This window comes from Rhinoderma darwinii, chromosome 5, assembly GCF_050947455.1.
Source record: "Rhinoderma darwinii isolate aRhiDar2 chromosome 5, aRhiDar2.hap1, whole genome shotgun sequence".
Taxonomy (NCBI): domain Eukaryota; kingdom Metazoa; phylum Chordata; class Amphibia; order Anura; family Rhinodermatidae; genus Rhinoderma; species Rhinoderma darwinii.
Genome location: NC_134691.1, coordinates 306,041,557 through 306,061,836, shown reverse-complemented (window position 1 = coordinate 306,061,836; position 20,280 = coordinate 306,041,557). Strand labels below are relative to the sequence as shown.

Genomic DNA, 20,280 nt, shown 5'->3' with positions numbered 1-20,280 from the left:
TATTTTTTTTTCTGAGTTATTTAAAAAATTGGCCAAGGTAAGAGGCCAATACTCAGCTTACAGATTGCGGTCGTTCCAGCGCTGCCGCTCCGTTCCTCACCGCCGCTGTTTATTTAAATAGCTGCAGCGATGATGTGCCCGTATGCCCACGTGATCACTCCAGCCAAGCACTGGCCTCAGCGATCATGTGCCGTATTCCCACTGAGACCAGTGATTGGTTGCAGCAATCATGTGGGTATACAAGCACATCATGGCTGCAGCTATGTCAATACACAGCGGCTGGGAGGAACTGAAGTGGCGGCGCTGAAACGAAGAGGATCTGTGAGGTGAGCAATGGCTTTTTTTTTTTTTTTTGCATCCCTCCTACCGTGGCCAATTTTTTATAATATAACTAGGAAAACCCCTTTAAGTGAATGGGGCTATGCTGCAATACCAGGCATAGTGCATGGACAGGAGTAGCACTGTCTTAAGAAGAAAGCAGCCATGTTTTTCTAATTTTATGCAACCCCTTAAATATAGGAGACTAAAATTTCAGGAAAAAAAAAAGGGAATTGAGCTGTAATCAAACCCACGTACAACTTCTACACTCAAGACGTTTAAACATGTTTCTTTGCAGCTTTACAAATGGCAAAAGACACAAGTTGTTTTTAGTGTAGATCTTTATTGTAATTACAATACATTAGTCACACTGAATCATACACAAAATGTTCTCTGGTCTGGAACAGGCTGCACATTGTTCTCAGAAATAAAATAAGCTGCTTTTAAATAGAACAAAAATGTTCTTTAATCGCACAAAATACAGTAATAAAAAGCTTCTCAGCAGCTTTAATACCTTGTGCTACAGTTTTCTCTCCAGCTTTTTTTGAAAGGTGGTCAAAAAATATCAATGTAGGTAATAGGGCCAGCTACAGTCTTAAAGGGGATGTACAGGATTGGAAAAACAGTCCAACACCCGTCCATAGGTTGTGTGGTATTCTAGGTCATCCCTATTTACTTTAATGGAGTGGAGATGCAATAACAGACAACCCATAGACAGGCAAGATGGAGCTTCTGGAAGAAAGTGGTCATGTTTTTCTAATCCTGTACATCTCCTATAATTAAATAGGACGTAACAAATTTACATGCGGGTTCATTGCTCGATTGACAAAAGAATACACAGCGAGTCTGATAAATCAGCAGATTCAGCACTTAACTCCAGAGGTCAAAGTATCCTACGCTTCCTTATAGGAGTACAGCTCAATATAAGAACGATTACATTTAAATTCCTTATTTAATTACCTTAAACTGAAATTTACACTCATTTTACATATTCCCCTGTTAATCTACAACCAGAATGTTGAGGAACACAAGAATCACTTGTAAATTTGTTAGTGGTTCCCCAGAGGGCAGCAATATTCATCACCTTTAGGCTGGGTTCACACGAGCATGTTACGTCCGTAATGGACGAAACGTATTTCGGCCGCAAGTCCCTGCCTCTCTGTGGAACTACTGTCCCGTACTGAAAACATGATTACAGTACGGGACAGTCGTCCCGCAGGGACTCCTAGCCTCGTACATAACTATGATGCTAGGAGCCCGGCTCCCTGCAGTGTGTTCGGTCCGGGACTTGCGGCCGAAATACGTTCCGTCCATTACGGACGTAATGTGCTCGTATGAATCCAGCCTTAGGCCTCATACATACAGCACTGAACTTACTGCACCATAGGGATCTATGGCCTGTCTGATTGAGACCTAACAATAGGGATGAGCTAGTTTGTTATAGGGGTTCCCCATGACCGGAAACATTTTTCCTCTGTGGTAAAAAGGTTGGAAGTTACGGATCCACATGCATACTTAGATCTACTTCCTTAACTATCTTTGCTGTGTCCTATTTTTTGTATAGGGGCTGACAGCTATTGGGTGGGAAAGAAGGCACCCTGGAAGCCTGGTCTTTGGGTATTCACTGTCTGTTCAATAGCTTACCCCCATTGATAAACGCAAAAAGGATTGTTTACTGCCCTGCTCGAAAAAGGGAACTGATCAGAGGTGCCAATCCTTACTGCACTATAAATACCAGTCTTACTTTATTGTTGTTTATGGTATTTTCCCCTGTAAAGATGGTTCAGTTATGATGAGGTATTCATAAGATAATGTTGACTGAATGAGAGTCTTAAAGGCTATACTCCCTGGAAAAAAAAAAAAAAAAAAGTGTGCAAAATAGCACTCCATCAGCTGACAGAACACTACTCTGTACGGATAAGGAGCAAAAACTCCAAAACAGTGCCATCTACAGATAGGTGTCTCAGGTTTGGCTATTATAAAGGGTCGAACATTGACTTACAGGGTAGTCCCCTATTTTTTTTCCAAGTAGCATAGCCCTTAAGACCCTACCAGCTGAATCCCTGCAAGAAGAATCTGTACCCTCCAAGAGCTACTTCAAAAGGCATCTCATCTGGCCAACCAGAACCATACTTTGTACTGATGAGGGGCAACAATGCCGAAACAGAGTTGTCTACAGATGGGTGTCTCTGGTTTGACCAAAGTTGTGTTTCAAGGTTCTATAAATGGTGACACATTGACTTACAGGGTAGTTACCGATAATTGCAGTTATTGCAAAGTGGAATAATGTTATAACAGTCTAACTATGAAGTCGCAAACCGAACAAGCTCAGATTTGGATTACCAAGTACTGAAATATGTAGAAAACACTCCTCTATTGAATCCCAAACTGGCCCTGGAAGCAATAATCAGATTAAGAACGGTTATCTGGGAGCAGCATTAATTGGTTTCAGTAGCCTTGAAGCCGGGAGAACATTAGATAGAAGTCACCATGCGCAAGCCAAGTGCCGTCAACAGCAGACAAGTGTGTGCATACACCATTCTAGATTTTGGGTCCAAATTGGTATCATCAGTTTGTAGAAGACCCATCTCTATATCAGCATGAAAATGCCCAACCTGCCTGAAGCTGTGAGGATCTGCTGGGAGTTGTAGTTGCACAACAGCTGAAGAGCCACATTTGGGAGATCACTGCTATCAAGTGGTGTGACAAATGCTAAACAACCAGTTGTATTATATTAGGCATTGATCTAACTAAGTAAATTACTGTTAACTGAAATCAAAAGGAAACAGTGTGAACAGAGGCTAGTCACATTTATTACTGGTCATAATTATATAACCATGTGAAGTCAATACAAAATAGTCTATCGATTATCAGTTATCATTTAAAAAAAAAAAAAAATAAATGACTTGAGTTGCAATAGATTTAGTCTAAATACCCCATAATCGTTGAGATCAGCTTTGCAGTATGTGTTGGGCTTGGAGAAGTTGAATGACATCTTGGTATAGCGTACATCTAGGTAATACAGGCAGACTGCATGCATGTGTCATTAATGTATTAGTCAGCACTAAGGAAGTGGTAACTACCAGGTACTGAAATGACGTTGTATTCGTTATATGTGTTTAGTTTCCAAATTATTCAAATCAATTTTTGTTTGAGCCATAAAGATCACACTTGCATCGATTTTTTTTATTTTTCGCATTTTTTTTTTCTTTTACATTAAAACAAAATCCAAGCTGAAGGTCTCATCCACGTCCAATTTTTAGTTCAGGTTTAATTTTTTTTGTAGCCCTCAACAAGACAAGGTAAACTCTGTTGCAATTTTAAAGTTTTTTTTTTTTTTTTTTTTTTAATCTAAAAATAATACATTTTGTAATATACTCACCTTACCAATAGCATTCCACCCATTGTTTAGAGATGAACGTGATGGGGTGACATCAGTAGCACATCACGTGACTGTGGCAGTTCATTGCTTCCGGCTGTTGTGATATTTCATCCATAGTGTCCGTGAGGTGGTGATTGGCAGTTGTGGTGACATGAAGTCACTGCGCATGTCATGTTATCTCATTAATTTCTAAATAAAATGGGACCAATGGCGAGCAGTGCCGCCAAAATGAAACTGAATAGGTAAGCTGAGGATATTACACAGTTTATTATCGATCTATTCTAGCCCACAGATCGCAACTTTTCAACCTAGAAAACCCCCGAAATGTCACTGCACAAACTATTTATTAAGACCTTTCCACTTCCAAGTAACTATGGTTAAAAGAACGGAGTATACATGCTCTGATTTACTAACGTAATACGGTAACTCTTCAAAATGTTCTCTGAGCTATGGTCCCCCCTCTCCATGAGACCTATTTTAGCTACAGCCCCTGCCACTATGATATGTACGATCTTGCTAATGTTACATTATGAAGTTGAACTTTTACTAATCCCACATAAAACAGTGATTTAATGTACAATACTAATAAAAATTGGCAAGAAACAGGGCTGAAACCCCTTGTGCGCTAAATCTATGCATTAATAACCAACTTATAGAGGTTGTCTTTATGATCGCAGTTGGCCCAGATTCAGAAATTCTCAGGATATGGGCTGTGGCCATCATACATTTCTCCTGCAGTGCCCCTGCAGGGGAAACGTAGCATTACATGCTGGCCATTCACATTTACGGCTGTCCATGCAATACATGTGGCTCTCCACTTTGGCTAATAGATGGTCTGCTGAGCCACCTCTATGACATCCATAAGCCGCTGTTAGGAAAATAAAAAGGGGATGTCTTGATAAAACAACCTCTATGAGAACTAAGAAATACACACCTCATGAGATACACAAAAAACACCGAACACATTCCACATGAACCAAGGTGGCACATTTATTTCCAAGGCAGGGTACACTTTTTTTTTCTTTAACAAGCATTGGCAAACCTGTACTACTGCCAAATTTAAATCCCTTCCTACTAAGCATGTTATATATGTTTATGTACCGACTGCTTTATACACTAAAAAAGAAAACAACAATTTCTAGTGCAACCACAATATAAGTTAAAGCCCTTAGAAAATTCTGGGAAATAACAAAAGCATTGACCAAACTCAAGGGCACCGCAATCTATTCAACATCCCGTGAAGATGATTCCCTAAGCTGAGCAGCGCTGTTTTACACATAAGATGTATCAGCAGAGGGAAACTAATACACAGTGTGCAGAAAGATGGGCCATTTTTATTTCAGTCTAATAAAAGGTGACAAAGCTTCAAATAAAAATATATACAAAAACCAGATAGGTGTTAATGTTGCGGCCATGGAACGGTGGTGCTCTTCGGTCTATGGTATGTAGATCTTGTGGGTCCACGTTAGTGGTACGGTTTGGAAGCCTTGATTTTCTTTTGCTCCTCTCGATGCTTTTGCCTCTTCCTCTTGCTTCCTTCTTTGTATCCTGAGAAAAAATGGTCTATGAACAACTTTGGTAGGTTGTGAGGCTTCTTTACATTTACATTCTTGCTTTAATTGAAAGTACCCGAGATTCTTGTTTTTACTGACCATGAATCCAACAATAGTTTACCGTTAACCTATTTACAACTATAGCACCAATCCACTACAATATGAACTAGAGATGCTCTGCAAATCCATTCACAAAGAGCAGGTCCTTCCGCGTAAGCTTGTGATGCAACCCAATGTTAAATCTCAAAGAGAAGGAGATCTGAAGACCTCCTGCACAGACTGTCTAAACCATTAACATGAATCTCCAGTTTCTCAAAAAATTTGCAGACCAGCAAAACTTACCATCTGGAATAAATCTGCAATAATAATGTCTCTAATCTGTGGAGCTCATATACCTTAAAGGATTAGAAAAATGGGTGAACTTTTTTCCAGAAACAGCGCTATGTCTGTTCATGGGATGTGTTTGGTATTGCAGCCCAGCCCCTTTCAAGTGAGTGGGGATGAACTGCAGTACCAGACACTGCCCAGGGACAAATGCGGCATTGTTTCTTTCTTCTAATCGAATATACTTTTAGGGGCATATTCACACGTGACAGATTTTTTTAAAATCCATTACATACATCTAAATGGGGAAAGTGCATGGATCTTTGCAAACTCCATTCAGATGAATGGGATAGTTGAATAAATAACTGCAACAAATCTGCTGCATGTGAATACACCCTAAGGGTACGGCCACATGTAGCGTAAGGACTGCAGATTTTCCGGACGGATTTTACACGTTGAAATTCCACAGCACTTTCGCGAGAGAAATTCACATACTGCAGATTGACATTCTACACTGCAGGTAAATTTCCACAAGTATTTTCTGCTGATTTTTTCTGCATCCTCTGGATGAGATTTCAAATCTCATCCACGTTGCTGCTACTGTAATACGCGGCAGAATTTCCAAAATTCCAGTTGAAAATTCTGCAGTGTTTACGCTACATGTGGACGTACTCTTAGGGTTGATTCGCACATGGTAGATTTTGTTGCAGAAATTTCTGCAACTGAAAATCAGTTCCATATAAGCTAAATGGACCTTGCAGAAATCTACACACCTGCTGCAGAAACAACCCCATTCACATGTTTGGAAATAATGCATAAGAATTCTCTGAAACAAAATCTGCCACGGGTGAATCCACCCTAGGGCCAGGATCACCCACAATTTTGATGAAGTTTTTGGCGCAGCTTTTTGTTTAGCCAAAGCGAGAAGTGGATCCAAAAGGAAGGAAGGGTATAAAGAAAAGACTGATGCATCTCCTTTCTTTCGTGACCACCCCTGTGTTTTGCTAAAAAAAAAAAAAACCTGAGCCAAAAACGGAATCAAAACAGTATGTGTGTGATCTTGTCCTTAGGGTGGTTTCACACAAAGCGCCTTTTGAAAAAACGTAACTGCAGTTTTCGATTCAGTTTTTTGAGTCAATGCCATGAGTGGATTCAAAATAAATGGAAATATTTATTTACACATTGCAGATTTTTTCAGTATTTTACATCAGTATTTGAAGCCAAAAATCAGGAGTGGGTGCAAAGAAAAGCATAAATCATTCCATTACATTTCCCCCGTTTTAAAGATTCAGTCCTGGTATTGGCTTCAATATGTTGATGCAAAATACTGACCAAATCGGCAATGTGTGAATGAGGCCTAAAACAAGGACTTCTACTGCTCATGCCTGCTGGATCTATTTCGGTCTTTGGCTCAAAAAACGGACCAAAAAACTGCATCAAAACGGTGTGGGATCCTGGCCCAATAGAGCTAGTCTACAGAAAAAAATACAGACTGCAACCCCCAGTGGAGGAAGTGGCCTCAGATTTTTGAATTTACAGCATACCATCAGGACTATAGAAGCTTAATAGAAGAAATTTTAGCTTATACCACAAAATTAGATATCAACTTTGAGTAATTTTCAGAATTGAAGGATGATGGAGAAAAAGATAAAATTATGAACTCAATTTAAAGGGGTTTTCCCATGAAGAAAAATGTTCAGATATCCACAGGATAGATAAATCCACGGTCCAGCAGGATAGGTGATAAATGTATGATCGCTGGGATCCCCACCGATCACTAGAACAGGGGTCCCGAGCCACCGTTCTTCCTCACTGCACAATCGCAGTGAGGATTTTGAATAGAGCTGTGGTTGTGCATGTGCCATGTCGTTCCCTTCAATGTCTGTCGGGGTGGACTGAAAAAGCAGAGCGCTAAACTCACGGAACACCATAGACATTAAATGGATCGGTAGGGCACACGTATGACTGCCGCTCTATTCAAAATCCTCCTCCTGTTCTAGTGATTGGTGGGGGTCCCAGCGATCATACATTTATCACCTATCATGTGGCTAAAAAATGTTTTTAGTGTTTTTAGTGGGAAAACTCCAAGTCCAAATTTAGACTTAGGGCTTATTCGGACGAACGTATAATACGTCCGTGCAACGTGCGTGATTTTCAAGCATGTCGCATGGACCTATGTTAGTCTATGGGGCCGTTCAAACTGAGTGATTTTCACGCAGCGTATGTCCGCTGCGTAAAACTTACGACATGTCCTATATTTGCCCGTTTTTCACCCATCACGCACCCATTGAAGTCAATGGGTGCCTGAAAACCGCGCACGGCACACGGTAGTACTACAGTAGTCAAAACTATGAATGAAAACAGAAAAGCACCACGTGCTTTTGTTTATACAAACATAAAAACAGAGTGTCATAATGATGGCGGCTGCGCGAAAATCACGCAGCCACGTATCATATGTTGAGGACACACAGAGCTTTGGCGGACCTTTTGCGCTCGCAAAACGCAGCGTTTTTTGCATGCGCAAAACGCACACGCTCATGTGAATCCGGCCTTAGTGTGATAGAGTAAAGTGGTCCCTGCACTTTCTATAGTAAATGCCTGTTCTCTGCTCTCTACTTCTAAAAAGAGTGCACAACGCAGGCTGCCTGTACTGAGTGTAGTAGAGAAGAAGCCGGGCAGAACAAGTGTTTTCTTTCTGAAAAGTTTCTCATAGTTGTTTCCAAACCATTGCTGGGAAATAAACCAGCTGCTTGTATTTCCCCCCTCCAGGGGTGTGTGTTGGTACATGTGGATAGAGAGACTTTTTGCCCGATCTTGTCATAAGGGAGCAAAATCAGACGACCGTCATCTAATGTCTTTGGAAACTTTAAGGGTATGTTCACACGGCCTATTTACGGACGTAATTCGGGCGTTTTACGCCTGGAATTACGTCCGAAATTACGGCTTGAAAGCGTTGACAAACATCTGCCCATTGAAAGCAATGGGCTGACGTTTGTCTGTTCACACGAGGCGTATATTTACGCGTCGCTGTCAAAAGACGGCGCGTAAATAGACGCCCGCGCCCAAGTAGTGTCATGTCACTTCTTCAGACGTAAATGGAGCAGTTTTCCATTGACTCCATGGAAACCCAGCTCCAGTTACGTCCGTAATGGACGTGGCGTTCAAGCGCCTGCACATGCCGTTACGGCTGAAATGATGGGGCTGTTTTCTCCTCAAAACAGCCCCGTAATTTCAGCCGTTACGGACGCTGCCGTGTGAACATACCCTGACATTGATAAACTGCTCAAAAAGAAAAAAGTCTTCTGATGCCCCTTGCTTTATTAAATAAAAAAACTTCATTTAAAAAGCCTGAAGAAATGATATAAGACACTAACGGTATGCTCACACGGCCTATTTACGGACGTAATTCGGGCGTTTTTGCCCCGAATTACGTCTGAAAATAGCGCCTCAATAGCGCTGACAAACATCTGCCCATTGAAAGCAATGGGCAGACGTTTGTCTGTTCACACGAGGCGTATATTTACGCGCCGCTGTCAAATGACGGCGCGTAAATAGACGCCCGCGTAGAAGAAGTGACCTGTCACTTCTTTGGCCGTAATTGGAGCCGCTATTCATTGACTCCAATGAATAGCAGCGCTAATTACGGCCGTAATTGACGCGGCGTTCAAGCGCCTGCACATGCCGGTACGGCTGAAATTACGGGGATGTTTTCAGGCTGAAACATCCCCGTAATTTCAGCCGTTACGGACCCCCGCCGTGTGAACATACCCTAACGGTTAACTAAATTTAAAGCACGGTGACAAGTAACAAGCTCGCTGTGAATAGAAAAAAAAGCAAATGTAGAGAAATCCGAAAATTCTAGATAGACTTTACCAATATACTAACATAGGAGTAAAACCGCTTTCCTTTGTATGACCGCATAGAAAACTATAATCTGTAGGATACTGTGTGATTCTAGGTCATGATAGTCTTCCACTTCCAAAGTGTTCTTAGGATATAAAGTATTATAATGTCATGCAGGGGGTGTTTAAGATGGAGGCACTGCAGCACTGTGAGTTGTTTTTTTAAGTTGTCTTGCAGTTAGTATTCATCCAGATACATACAAACATACATTATATGCCCAGAAATGACATATACAGGCATCTTACATAAGTCCTTCATGTCAGTCTAGGTGGCAGACATGTTATAGGATTTCATAGCTACATCAAGTGTGAATCTGCCTTCTACACCTGGGAGGTACGGGGGAAAAGTTCAAACCTTGCAGCCTGAAATCTCACCTGTCGCTGCAGAGAATGCTTCTTCTCATACTGATCATACGGTTAGTGACCTTCTTTTAGACCTTAGAATCGTTACAGCTGCATAAAAAGAGCGCCATCCTAAGCAAAGGAGGATTACACTGGACCGTGCAGCTCTAAGAAGGGGATTACGATTCATTTATATCAACAAAGAATATGGTAAAGCGGATTGGAAGAAGAACATGCAAATTCCACTTTTCTACGTCGATGCCAAGGGGCTTGTAATTGACAGAGCAGCAATGTGCTATCCCAAATCTGCATGGTGAAAAACATGTGTCATGGTAAGAAATCCTAGGATTGCATGGCTACACTTTTATAGTAATATCCTCATGAACAAGCGTAGATTAACATATGAGAATGGAGCCATTTGAATGTAATAAGTCAAGAACTACAGGAATTTGTAAGCCCTACAGCTGCTCACTCTCTCTGACAACAGACTATTGACTTTATGCGGCTGTGGTCTGTATTGGGTGGACTACTGACTGCTGATTTTGATACAACTGCATGTATTACATACAGTTTTGCTATAATTTTTGTTTTGTGGCAGGGGTCAACATGTGAATATATAATAAAATGTAAAGTAAACATTTAGCCTTGAATTACCTTTTTTTTCTCATCTAAGTAAAACTAAAATTCTGTGCCAATTAAATTTCTTATTATATAAAAACATAGCTCTGACTGCCAAAAGATATAATAGAGAACACTGTCCGCATCCACCACTAGAGGGAGCAGACTGCTTAATGTTATTGATCAACAATATCACATTATGCAATAAGCTCCCTCTAGTGGCGGCTGCAGGCAGCCTGCATGTTATCTTTTAAATCTATATATATGCCAGGGATTTGGAGCTATGTATCAGAAAAACAAAGTTCTAAATCAATATAAGGCTATATTAAGAAATCAATCAGCACAGAATTTTGGACCTAAAACATGATGATAAAAAGGTGGAAATTTACTGTTGGAATGGGACTAAATTTACTTTGGAATAATTACAAGTGGATTACAACAATTTTGGGAGCATATTTCTGGCAATTTCTACAGGAGCACTTAAAGAACATGAACTGTTTTATAATCAATATCTATAACCCTATTGTATGTAGACATGGAAACCTGTTTTTTTTTACAGCAGAATGCAGCAGCGTTTGTGCTTTTTCTCTGGCTGTGTTGTGCATTTACTTGACTGGCTGATGTACACGTTATCATCTATAACCTCCTCCACATTTTCTCTTTGCACACCTGATGAATATAGGTGAGAATCCCCAATGAGGTTTGCTCCTCGCGGCCTATCGTCCTCTTCCTCATCACTTATGTAGCTATGACCATGCCTGGAAGGGCCAGATGGTCGGTGAGATCTGGAAGTCCTACTGCTTGACGGTAAAGCATTCTGCCCCCGACGTCTACATTCTTCTGCAAGGGCAAGTTCATCAGCTACACCTATTAAAAAAGAGGGGAGAGAAGGAAAAAAGGTTAAAATGATTGATAGATCACATTTATTGATAAGGCTGGAAGCAGGAAATCGATGGTTTTCAAGGATCATAACTGGAACCTTACCAAGCGGCATGAAAACTGTGTAACTGAATCACAAGTTAATAAATAAAGCTTCTCATTAGAAAGCCATCACAGAATATTTAGAAGATCGAATTTGCATTGTCCTAAACCAGACATACAGGTGGAGTAGGTGATGTAAAGAACAGGTTAACAACAATGTCATACCAAAAATGCATGTGTTTTGTACAGTGCCAGGCTGGGGTAGCTTGCTTCCTCCAGAGGAAAATATATTGACTTTATGACAGCACATAAAAGCCATGTTATCGATGCGGGCTGTTCGGCAATAGTCATCTGCTCCAAAGTCGGAAACCGATTGCTTTGTCTTCTCCGACTGAGTTCTTTCTAGAAGGCCAGAAAGTGGTCCTACTTCATTCTCCGGTAAGCATCCAACACTAAATTTGTGTGTTTTGCTCCAATGCTTACCCCCCACAACAACAAAACTGTCCCCCCTTGTTGGAAACTGCATTATTATTTCTCTTAAAACAGCACTGGCGGTCTTGGAGGGGGCCTAATGCACACCAAACAAACTCACATCTGTCCAAACTGGTTTTCATTTACAGTATTTTCTATTACCAAGACGTTTTGAACCATAGGTGACGGTTCTAAGAAAAATTCTCATGTGAACACAATCAGAAGTGACAACCATATTATGTTTTTGCTTCTGACTAATCACATTACCATTTTTATTCTTGTTGAAGAAGCTGTTCTTGTAGAAAACTGCATTATGGCACCACAAAAATGTAATGATGTGGTTTTACTACAGTGTGAAGTAACTTTAGTTACCCTTTCAAACAATGGTTCTTGGCATTTGTAAGTTACACTCTCAATAAAGGTTTCCTATTTCCACTACAATAAACTGAAGAGTTATTTTAGCATAAAAGCCTAGACAAAAGTTAGTTGGCTATAAACGGAGAGAATATATGTAGAGCTGGCTTGTTTCAGACATGTTTAAGTAGAATATCCATATCTTAATATCATCGGACAGAATGGCATAGGTCATTGTTTGAGGGTCAAGTTAGCACGTACATTAACTCTTGAATGACAGATTCTATTGACCACTAGCAGATATGGATGATTGGTAACCCATATCTGTCAGATGTGTCCGTCAGTATTGCAGATCAGCCTACTCCTGCTGAGAAATCCCAAGTGTTACATTCTGCCCATGTATGAAAGCAATTCACAGTGGAAGAAGGGGCTTTAAATATCTCAGTGAGACCGCTTTCACATAGGATACATTATTATTTTACGTGTTCAGGAAATATAATTACTATATGAGCATTCTTTGTACTTGTGACTCCTATGTTACATAAAACTATATATATATGTCCCATGAATTATTAAACTACAAACAAGATATGACATGTTACATATATAAGGAAATACATGAAACAAAATAACTCATGATATCTAGAAAGTGTTCGAAGTTCAGGTAAACGGTGAAGCAATGCCCCCAGGGGTTCAAGGAAGTCGTATACTAAAGAGTCAGGGAAAATCGTGCAAGAATTCAACAATATGTCAAACACTTCACACTTCTTGTGTAAGATCTGAGTTGAAACCGTATAACACTAAAAGTATGCAAATGGTAATCTAATAACCTAAAGAATGCAGATCCATCAGCACATAGGCTTTTTCCGGGCGAATTTTACTCCAAAAGAATATGCTGTGTGACATCCATTAACCATTTGCGCATCAGTTTGAAAAAGAGGAGTGGAAAGTTTACCGCTTGTACAGGATTTAGACACTTTTTAAAAAGTCACAAAAAAGTTGCAAATAACTAAAAGAAAAGTCGCATCTCTATCAGCATGAAAGTTAATAGCAGTGATTTTTTTGTGACAGATTTATCAAAGAAGGCACATGCAGTCATAAATGTGTCACATCATCTCAAGTAGTCTAGCTTTAACTTTTCGGTAAAATGACAGCACGGTTGAGAATTGTGAGCTATAGTGGATTTTACTAGAGAAATCGACTAATATTCCATCTTTTAATGATTTGAGGCAAAAATATTAGCACAGCAAACAATACTGACAGATTGTCTGAAAAATGGACTGCATCAGATGTCCTTGAAAGTCGCAAATTTACTACCCCATCTTTTTATTAAGTATTAGGATTCAGGTCTTAATAAAACCTAATGCTTTAATACAACCTCCAAGTTGTAGGAGCCATAATCCAGCAGACTTCTAAGGAGACCCACCGTACACCTCTGTACACCTCACATAATTGCTTCTTGGGCATGTTTACAAATGAATAAACCAACATCTATGACCCGTTGGGTTTCAAGTATTCAGACGTTTCTACACTTGTGATCAAAAAGTGTCATATTGGGAACAGGAAGACAAGTTACATGACTGGCAAGACGATTTAAAGGGGTTGCCCTGGTTTTGTATTTCTTTTTATAGAATAGGAAATCAGTTTTGTAATATACATGTATTTAAAATTGTGCTCACATATATTTCTTATATTAGCGCAGTAGGCCCGTCTAGATAGTAGAATGGTATAATCCAAGAACTAGTCCTGTGTAATGCATCTAAGGAGTAACGGAATAGGACTAAACATGGCACCAGTCACGCGACTTGACACATTAGGTCACCCCCTAGTATTCAGTTAGCAACAAGTCTCTAGGCAACCTTGAACAGGGCCACCTGTCTCTAGACACGCCAGAGACACACAGGACCAACTTGCGGCCGAGCTGTCAGTTTAGATGACCTGGCGGAATCGGCTTTGACGACAAGATATAGCTTCTATGTATATAGGATAGCGTAAAAAATTTTTTTTTTTATTAAAGCCAATTGTAACATGTCTTAAAATCACCTAGATTATTTTAGTTTAAAAAAAGAATAATTAAATGTACAAAGGCGTACTTCGCCTATAAGGGGAGTGAACCATTATGATAAAGCATGATGCATTTCATCATCATAGACCACCACAGTGATGACAAGACAGCCTTCTAGGATGGAGGTTACTAAATGATTACAGCTTCAATCTTAATACCAAGGTTTTTAGAATATCTTGATTTGTACACGTACATCTATCTTTAGGTCTGGGCCTTCAGAGCTCTGAACCTTAGTTACCATAGAAACCGGAGGGTAAACTACAATTACAGCGAGCACAAGCAGAGCGGATTAGAGATACAATCACACTGGTGTTTAACCCCTTTATTTGTAGACGTTGGATTTGTAAATATTTTATTTGCAGCGATCAGCAATTCTTCAGTCGGACTATCACTTGTAATCCCATAAACCCTTTTAGTAAACAGAATGCTCCTATAGCTCGGTGCAGCTTATAAATAGGACCTTGGTGACATTTAGCAATCGAGTCTGTATTAAACCATTAAATACCCCACTGTTCAGTAAAGCTAATACCATGTTTATGTACAGTCCTATACATGATAGCCAACCAGTGAATTTCTCCCGAACGCTCTACAGAACACCCTGGTTTGCGTTATAAATTCACATTCATTTACAGAGCAGATGAGTTTGTTAGACTGCTTACATGTTGCTCTAGACCGGTGTTTCCGGACCTGTTGCAACACTACAACTCCCAGCATACCCCGACAGACATCTGCTTTAGGATGGAACAGACAATTTCAAGGTTAAAAGAAAAAAAGGGTAGAAGTGTGTTTTTAAGTCCCCCCAACAAGTCATTATTTGAGGATATATCAGAGAAAACACTTGTTGCAATTTCACCTGCTCTTTCACTACTGGAGCTTCCCTGTATAAAAATTAGACACGTGACCACGGAGTACAGAATAAAGTTTCAGTGTAAATCCCCTTTAGAATGGGAAAATTCAGCAATCTGAGCGACTTTGAACGAGCAATTGTCATCAGTGCTAGACTAGCCGGGGCCAGTATTTAAAGGGATCCTGTCATCACCATCTTACCTTATAAAACGTCCTGACCCCTTAGTGGCCGCAGCTGTCCATAGTTCATTTATGTGTTCTTCTCTCCTCACATCCTCCTCTTGCCCGAAAGATTGTCATTTAAACTTTTACCGTCTTTTATGGTAATTAATTTTAACTTTGTGACGCAGGTTTTTAACTCCGCCCACATACGCCGGCTGTCCAGCCCTAAATGCCGAAATCTCTTTTCAAATATCGCGCATGCGTGCCTCACCACCCTTCCCTGGTTCATTCATACTGAAATATTTAACTGCGCATGCGCCGCGCAGGTACACACCCCCTTTCGTCGTCGTATGTTATACTGTCTCAATGCGCAAGCGCGGGATTTCATGTGCAGTGGAGTGAGAGAAGCTGTCAATCAAAAACAAGGAGGCGGAGCCAACTCTGAAACGCCAGAGGAATGAAAACCTGACTCTTTGAGTGAAGATTTGACTCTTGTGCTCATTTGCATACGTCTCGGGACCACTGAAAACAGAGGTACAGAGCCGACTTTGAACATATTTATAAGTTAGCTAACAATGATTTTTCACCCACTTTCACAAGGTATTGCTGGCTTGATACCTAAAATGCTAATGACAGGTTCCCTTTAGAAAAAAAAAATACAAAAATGTAAAAAAAATAATTGTGGAGTTTTCTAGTGCAACAGTGTCAAGAGTATACAGAAAATTGTGTGATCGAGGAAAAACATCCAGCGAAAAGATGATCCTGTGGACGTAAACACCTCACCGCTGGAATTTTTTTTGACTAAGGCCTCATGCACACTACTGTAGCCATGTGCACGGAAGTGATTTCCGGGTCGGCCGGCAACGGAGTGACAGCCGCGAGCCGGGACCGCAGAAAGAACAGGCAAGCCTTATTATGGGCTCCAGGGCCATGCACGGACCGTGAAAACCAAGGTCGTGTGCATGGCCCCATAGGAATGAATGGGGCTGCAATTCTCCCCTGGATTTTCGGGGGAATTGCGGCTGCAAAAGCACGTTCGTGTGTATGGGGCCTAACAGGTGGTGCAGTCAAGCAAATTTCAGCCGAATACACTACTGGAGCTCCAACTAACGTGTCCAAACACACAATCCTTCTTTCCTTAACACATTCCTATAACAGCAGACCACCCGTTTGAGTGGCATTGAAGTCGAAGGCCAGTTTCTCAGGGGTCGGATACGCTGCGTAAAACTAGGCAGCGTATCCGACCTAGTACCCACAGCACATTCTGTCCGGAAAACCGCACACATTGTGATGTGGTTCTTCGGGTGGAATTTCTGCTGCAGAAAACAAAACAAACCCTTTCATACTTACCCCGGCCGTAACCATAGCGACATGTCCCTCTGACGTCCTGAAGCCCAGCCTCCTGGAATGACATTTCATCCCATTTGACCGCTGCAGCCTGTGATTTTCTGCAGCAGTCACATTAGATGAAACCTCATCCCTGGAGGCCGGGCTGGACACAACAGCAGAGAGTTCTGAGTAAGCAGGAGTTTTATTTATTTTTCCCGACTTGCGATTTTTGCGGTGGAATAGCAGCGATTCCACAGCACAAGTTGCAGCACTGGGAAAAACCTGCAACAAAAACACAGCATAAATGGACATGCTGCGGATTTAAAATCCACACCGCAGGTCAATTAACTAACGCTTTCACTGTGGTTTTTTTTATTTATTTTTTCGCAGCGCAGGCATGGGATTTTCTAAATCTCATACACTTTGCTGCTACTGTAAATGCTGCGGAATTTCCACTCAAAATTCTGCAGCAGTTACACTACGTGGGAACCCGGCCTAAGGGGTACAGAAAGGCAGAACTCAGTGGGCAATAGAGCACAAACATTGCATCACTGAGCAGTAGAAAAACATCACCTAGTCAGATTAATCCAGATTTCTGTTGCACCACAGTGATAGGTGGGTCGGAATTTGGCACAAGCAGCATGTATTGATGAACCCTTCATTGTCAGGTGTCAACAGTTCAGGCTGGTGGAGGTGGAGTAAGGGTGTGGGGAAGGTTTTCTTGGCACACCCTGGGTCCTCGGATACTACTGGTGGATGTGTGTTTGAACAGTAGGGCTTACCTATGAATGGTGTCTGACCAAGTTCATCCCTGAAAACATAACCTCTTGGGGGTACTGGAGTACCAGAGTTGAGAAACTATAGCTCTGATAAAGACAGTCACGCTGGTGGCTCTAAAGCTGGCCATTGTATGAACGTCGACCACACATCAAATATGTATGGCGGTGTCCCGACTCTCCCCCGATGGCAAATGTTGGGGTAAAAGAAGGTTCGGGCATGTTGAATTTCAACATACCCGATCCATTTGTTCATTATTAGATAAGCCGCTGCCAGAAGCTTTCTCCATGAGAACACATGCATGCCCGGCCTAGCAGAGCAGGCATGTGTTTGGGGGGAGTTGGAAGGAATAGCTGTCGGACGAACGAGAATTCAGCCGTCAGCAGTCTAAAATGCATGGTTAGCCTAAGGCGGGATTGAAACAGGACGGAACATTTTCCGCAGCAATTTCTGCAGCCTTTTGAAAAAACACAGCATGCTCAGATTTCCATCTGGAAAATGTTCAGCAGCATGTGAATGAGATTTGTTCAAACCTCACCCGCGTGGCTTGGACTAATACGCTGCAGATCCACTGCCAAAACCTGCATGCTTTGGTTTTGAAAACTTCATTCACATGTACTGTACAGTACTTTGCAAAATTTTGGTGCAGATTATGTACCAGAAATTTGCAACAATCTGCCCTGCCATTTTGTACATACAATAGCCACCTGTACAGACAATTGTGCAGGTCATGGTGAAGAGTAAGTACAAGTATAGAGCACATAGTTGCCTTTGAACTCTTACATCAATATCCACAAGTTATTGGTTTTATGGATATCTGTTTGACAAGTGGCTACGAATCAGTCTACGTTAGGCCGGATCTAGTCCTTGAAGGAACGTTCGTTGTTCTGCATTTTATTTTCTTTTTTCATCGAATATAAAAAGATAGTTAATTGTATAGAGACACTACATGTAAAGAATAATAAATAGCAACACTAGAGTAAAATGACTTTAATCTGGCATCCAATAATCTAGTAAGTCTGATATAGAGGGAAAGGGTTTGCTGCATAGGACTGCACGACAATATTGAATTTAACAAGATTAGAGGCAGTCTCCCTCAATCTTTTCTACTCCGGCTTTGTTCACATCTGAGTCAGGGCTCCGTTCCGACGTTCCGTTGGAGCTTTCCGCCGGAACAGCGCCCTGACTGACACAAACTGAAACCGTAGGTTACCGCCAACTTCACTATTGATTCTGTCAAAACGACGGAACCCTTGCACAACAGGGACAAACTAAAACGATTGGCACCGGATCCGTCACCATTCAAATCAATGGTGATGGAAACGGAAACCTGCAGATGTGAACGAAGCCTTACAAGAACATTTTATATAGTTCTCTTTGATTGTCCAACAACCAAGAATATTTCACAATCCAGCACTCATCAAATCCGATTAATTACGGATTAAAAGGATTTTTACTGTATAAGCTTTCAATGTAAAAAAAAAACAAAAACCGACATTTGTGTGTTTTGGAAACCTATAGGAAGCATTTTCCCAGTGCTGAAACACAACTTTCCATGTCTGCATTCTCCACCTGACTATACACCACACTACACTTCTTTTACACTACATCGATGTCTTTTGGCATAGCTGTAGAAAAGGCATATGAGCGCTCATTCTCTAAGCAGGAGCTGTAACAAACAGCTCCTGTACTTAAAGGGAATGTGTTAGCAAAAAAAATTTTTTATTTTTTTTTTAGTTAAACAATTAGTGTGTAGGTGATTAAACATTGTTCTAATTTTTTTTATTTTTTTCATGAGTCAGGAAATATTATAAATTAGATTCTAATTTATAATATTTCCCAGTGCTGGTCACTAGATGGAGCAATTCCCAAAATTGCAGCATTGCATGTGGTAAAGCAACCACATTGCTTTATGCTGCAAAATTGGAAAAAAATCCCTCGCTCTAGTGAGCTCTCAGAATCCCCCCCTCCTTTATCCTGGCTAGTGCCGGGAGAAACGAGGGGATTGAACGGTCAAACCTCCTACACTGTGTGTCGCCATTTTTTGAGCTAACACACTGTGTAGGAGGTTTACATACACTAGTAAACACACACTGAAACATGAACATACATAGAAATCACTTACCTGCTCCTGCCGCCGCCGCTCCCTCCGGTCCGTCCGCTCCGTCTGCTGCCGCTGCTCCAAGTGCACAAGTCCGGAAGCCGCGACCGGAAGTAATAATCTTACTACAGGAAAATGGCGCCGGACGGCGCTCAGTTCAACTTGGACTGTGTGGGAGCGGCGCATGCGCCGTTCCCACACAGACGGCGTACACCATAGTGGATGGAACGGGCCCCGTTCGCATTCACTATGGGACTGTAGCTGCCGTATTCCATGTCTGTATGTGTCGTTAATCGACACATACAGAAATGGAGTAAAAAATGGCAGCCCCCATAGGGAAGAAAAAGTGTAAAAATTAAAAGAAGTAAAACACAAACACACAAATAAATATAAAAGATTTTAATAAGACTAAAATCAAACTGATGTTAAAATTTTTTTCCCCGTGACACTGTTCCTTTAACCCCTTAAGGAAGCAGCCTAGCTTGGGCCTTAAGGCTCAGAGTCCATTTTTGAAATCTGACATATTTCACTTTATGTGGTAATAACGTCGGAATGCTTAAACCTATCCAAGCGATTCTGAGACTGTTTTCTCGTGAGACATTGGGCTTTATGTTAGTGGTAAAATCTGGTCGATATATTCAGTGTTTATTTGTGAAAATTGCAAAATTTAAGAGAAAATTTTGAAAATATAGCATTTTTCTGAATTTAAATGCATCTGCTTGTAAAACAGACGGTTATACCACCCAAAATCGTTACTAATTCACATTTCCCATATGTCTACTTTAGATTGGCATCGTTTTTTGAACATTTTTATT

At 41.0% G+C, this 20,280-nt stretch overlaps 1 protein-coding gene across 2 annotated transcripts in view; it reads right to left on the bottom strand.

Moving 5' to 3' along the window:
• Nucleotides 1–4,665: 4,665 nt before the first annotated feature.
• DNAJB6 (DnaJ heat shock protein family (Hsp40) member B6) overlaps nt 4,666–20,280 on the bottom strand; it is a 119,662-nt gene continuing 104,047 nt past the window's right edge. For both annotated transcript variants that reach the window (XM_075827403.1, XM_075827405.1), the window contains exons 9-10: nt 11,109–11,306; nt 4,666–5,248 (exon numbers count right to left, since the gene is read on the bottom strand). In XM_075827403.1, the coding sequence (XP_075683518.1) occupies nt 5,166–5,248; nt 11,109–11,306 (281 nt within the window). In that variant the 3' untranslated portion in view covers nt 4,666–5,165. The remainder of the gene's footprint in view (nt 5,249–11,108; nt 11,307–20,280) is intronic.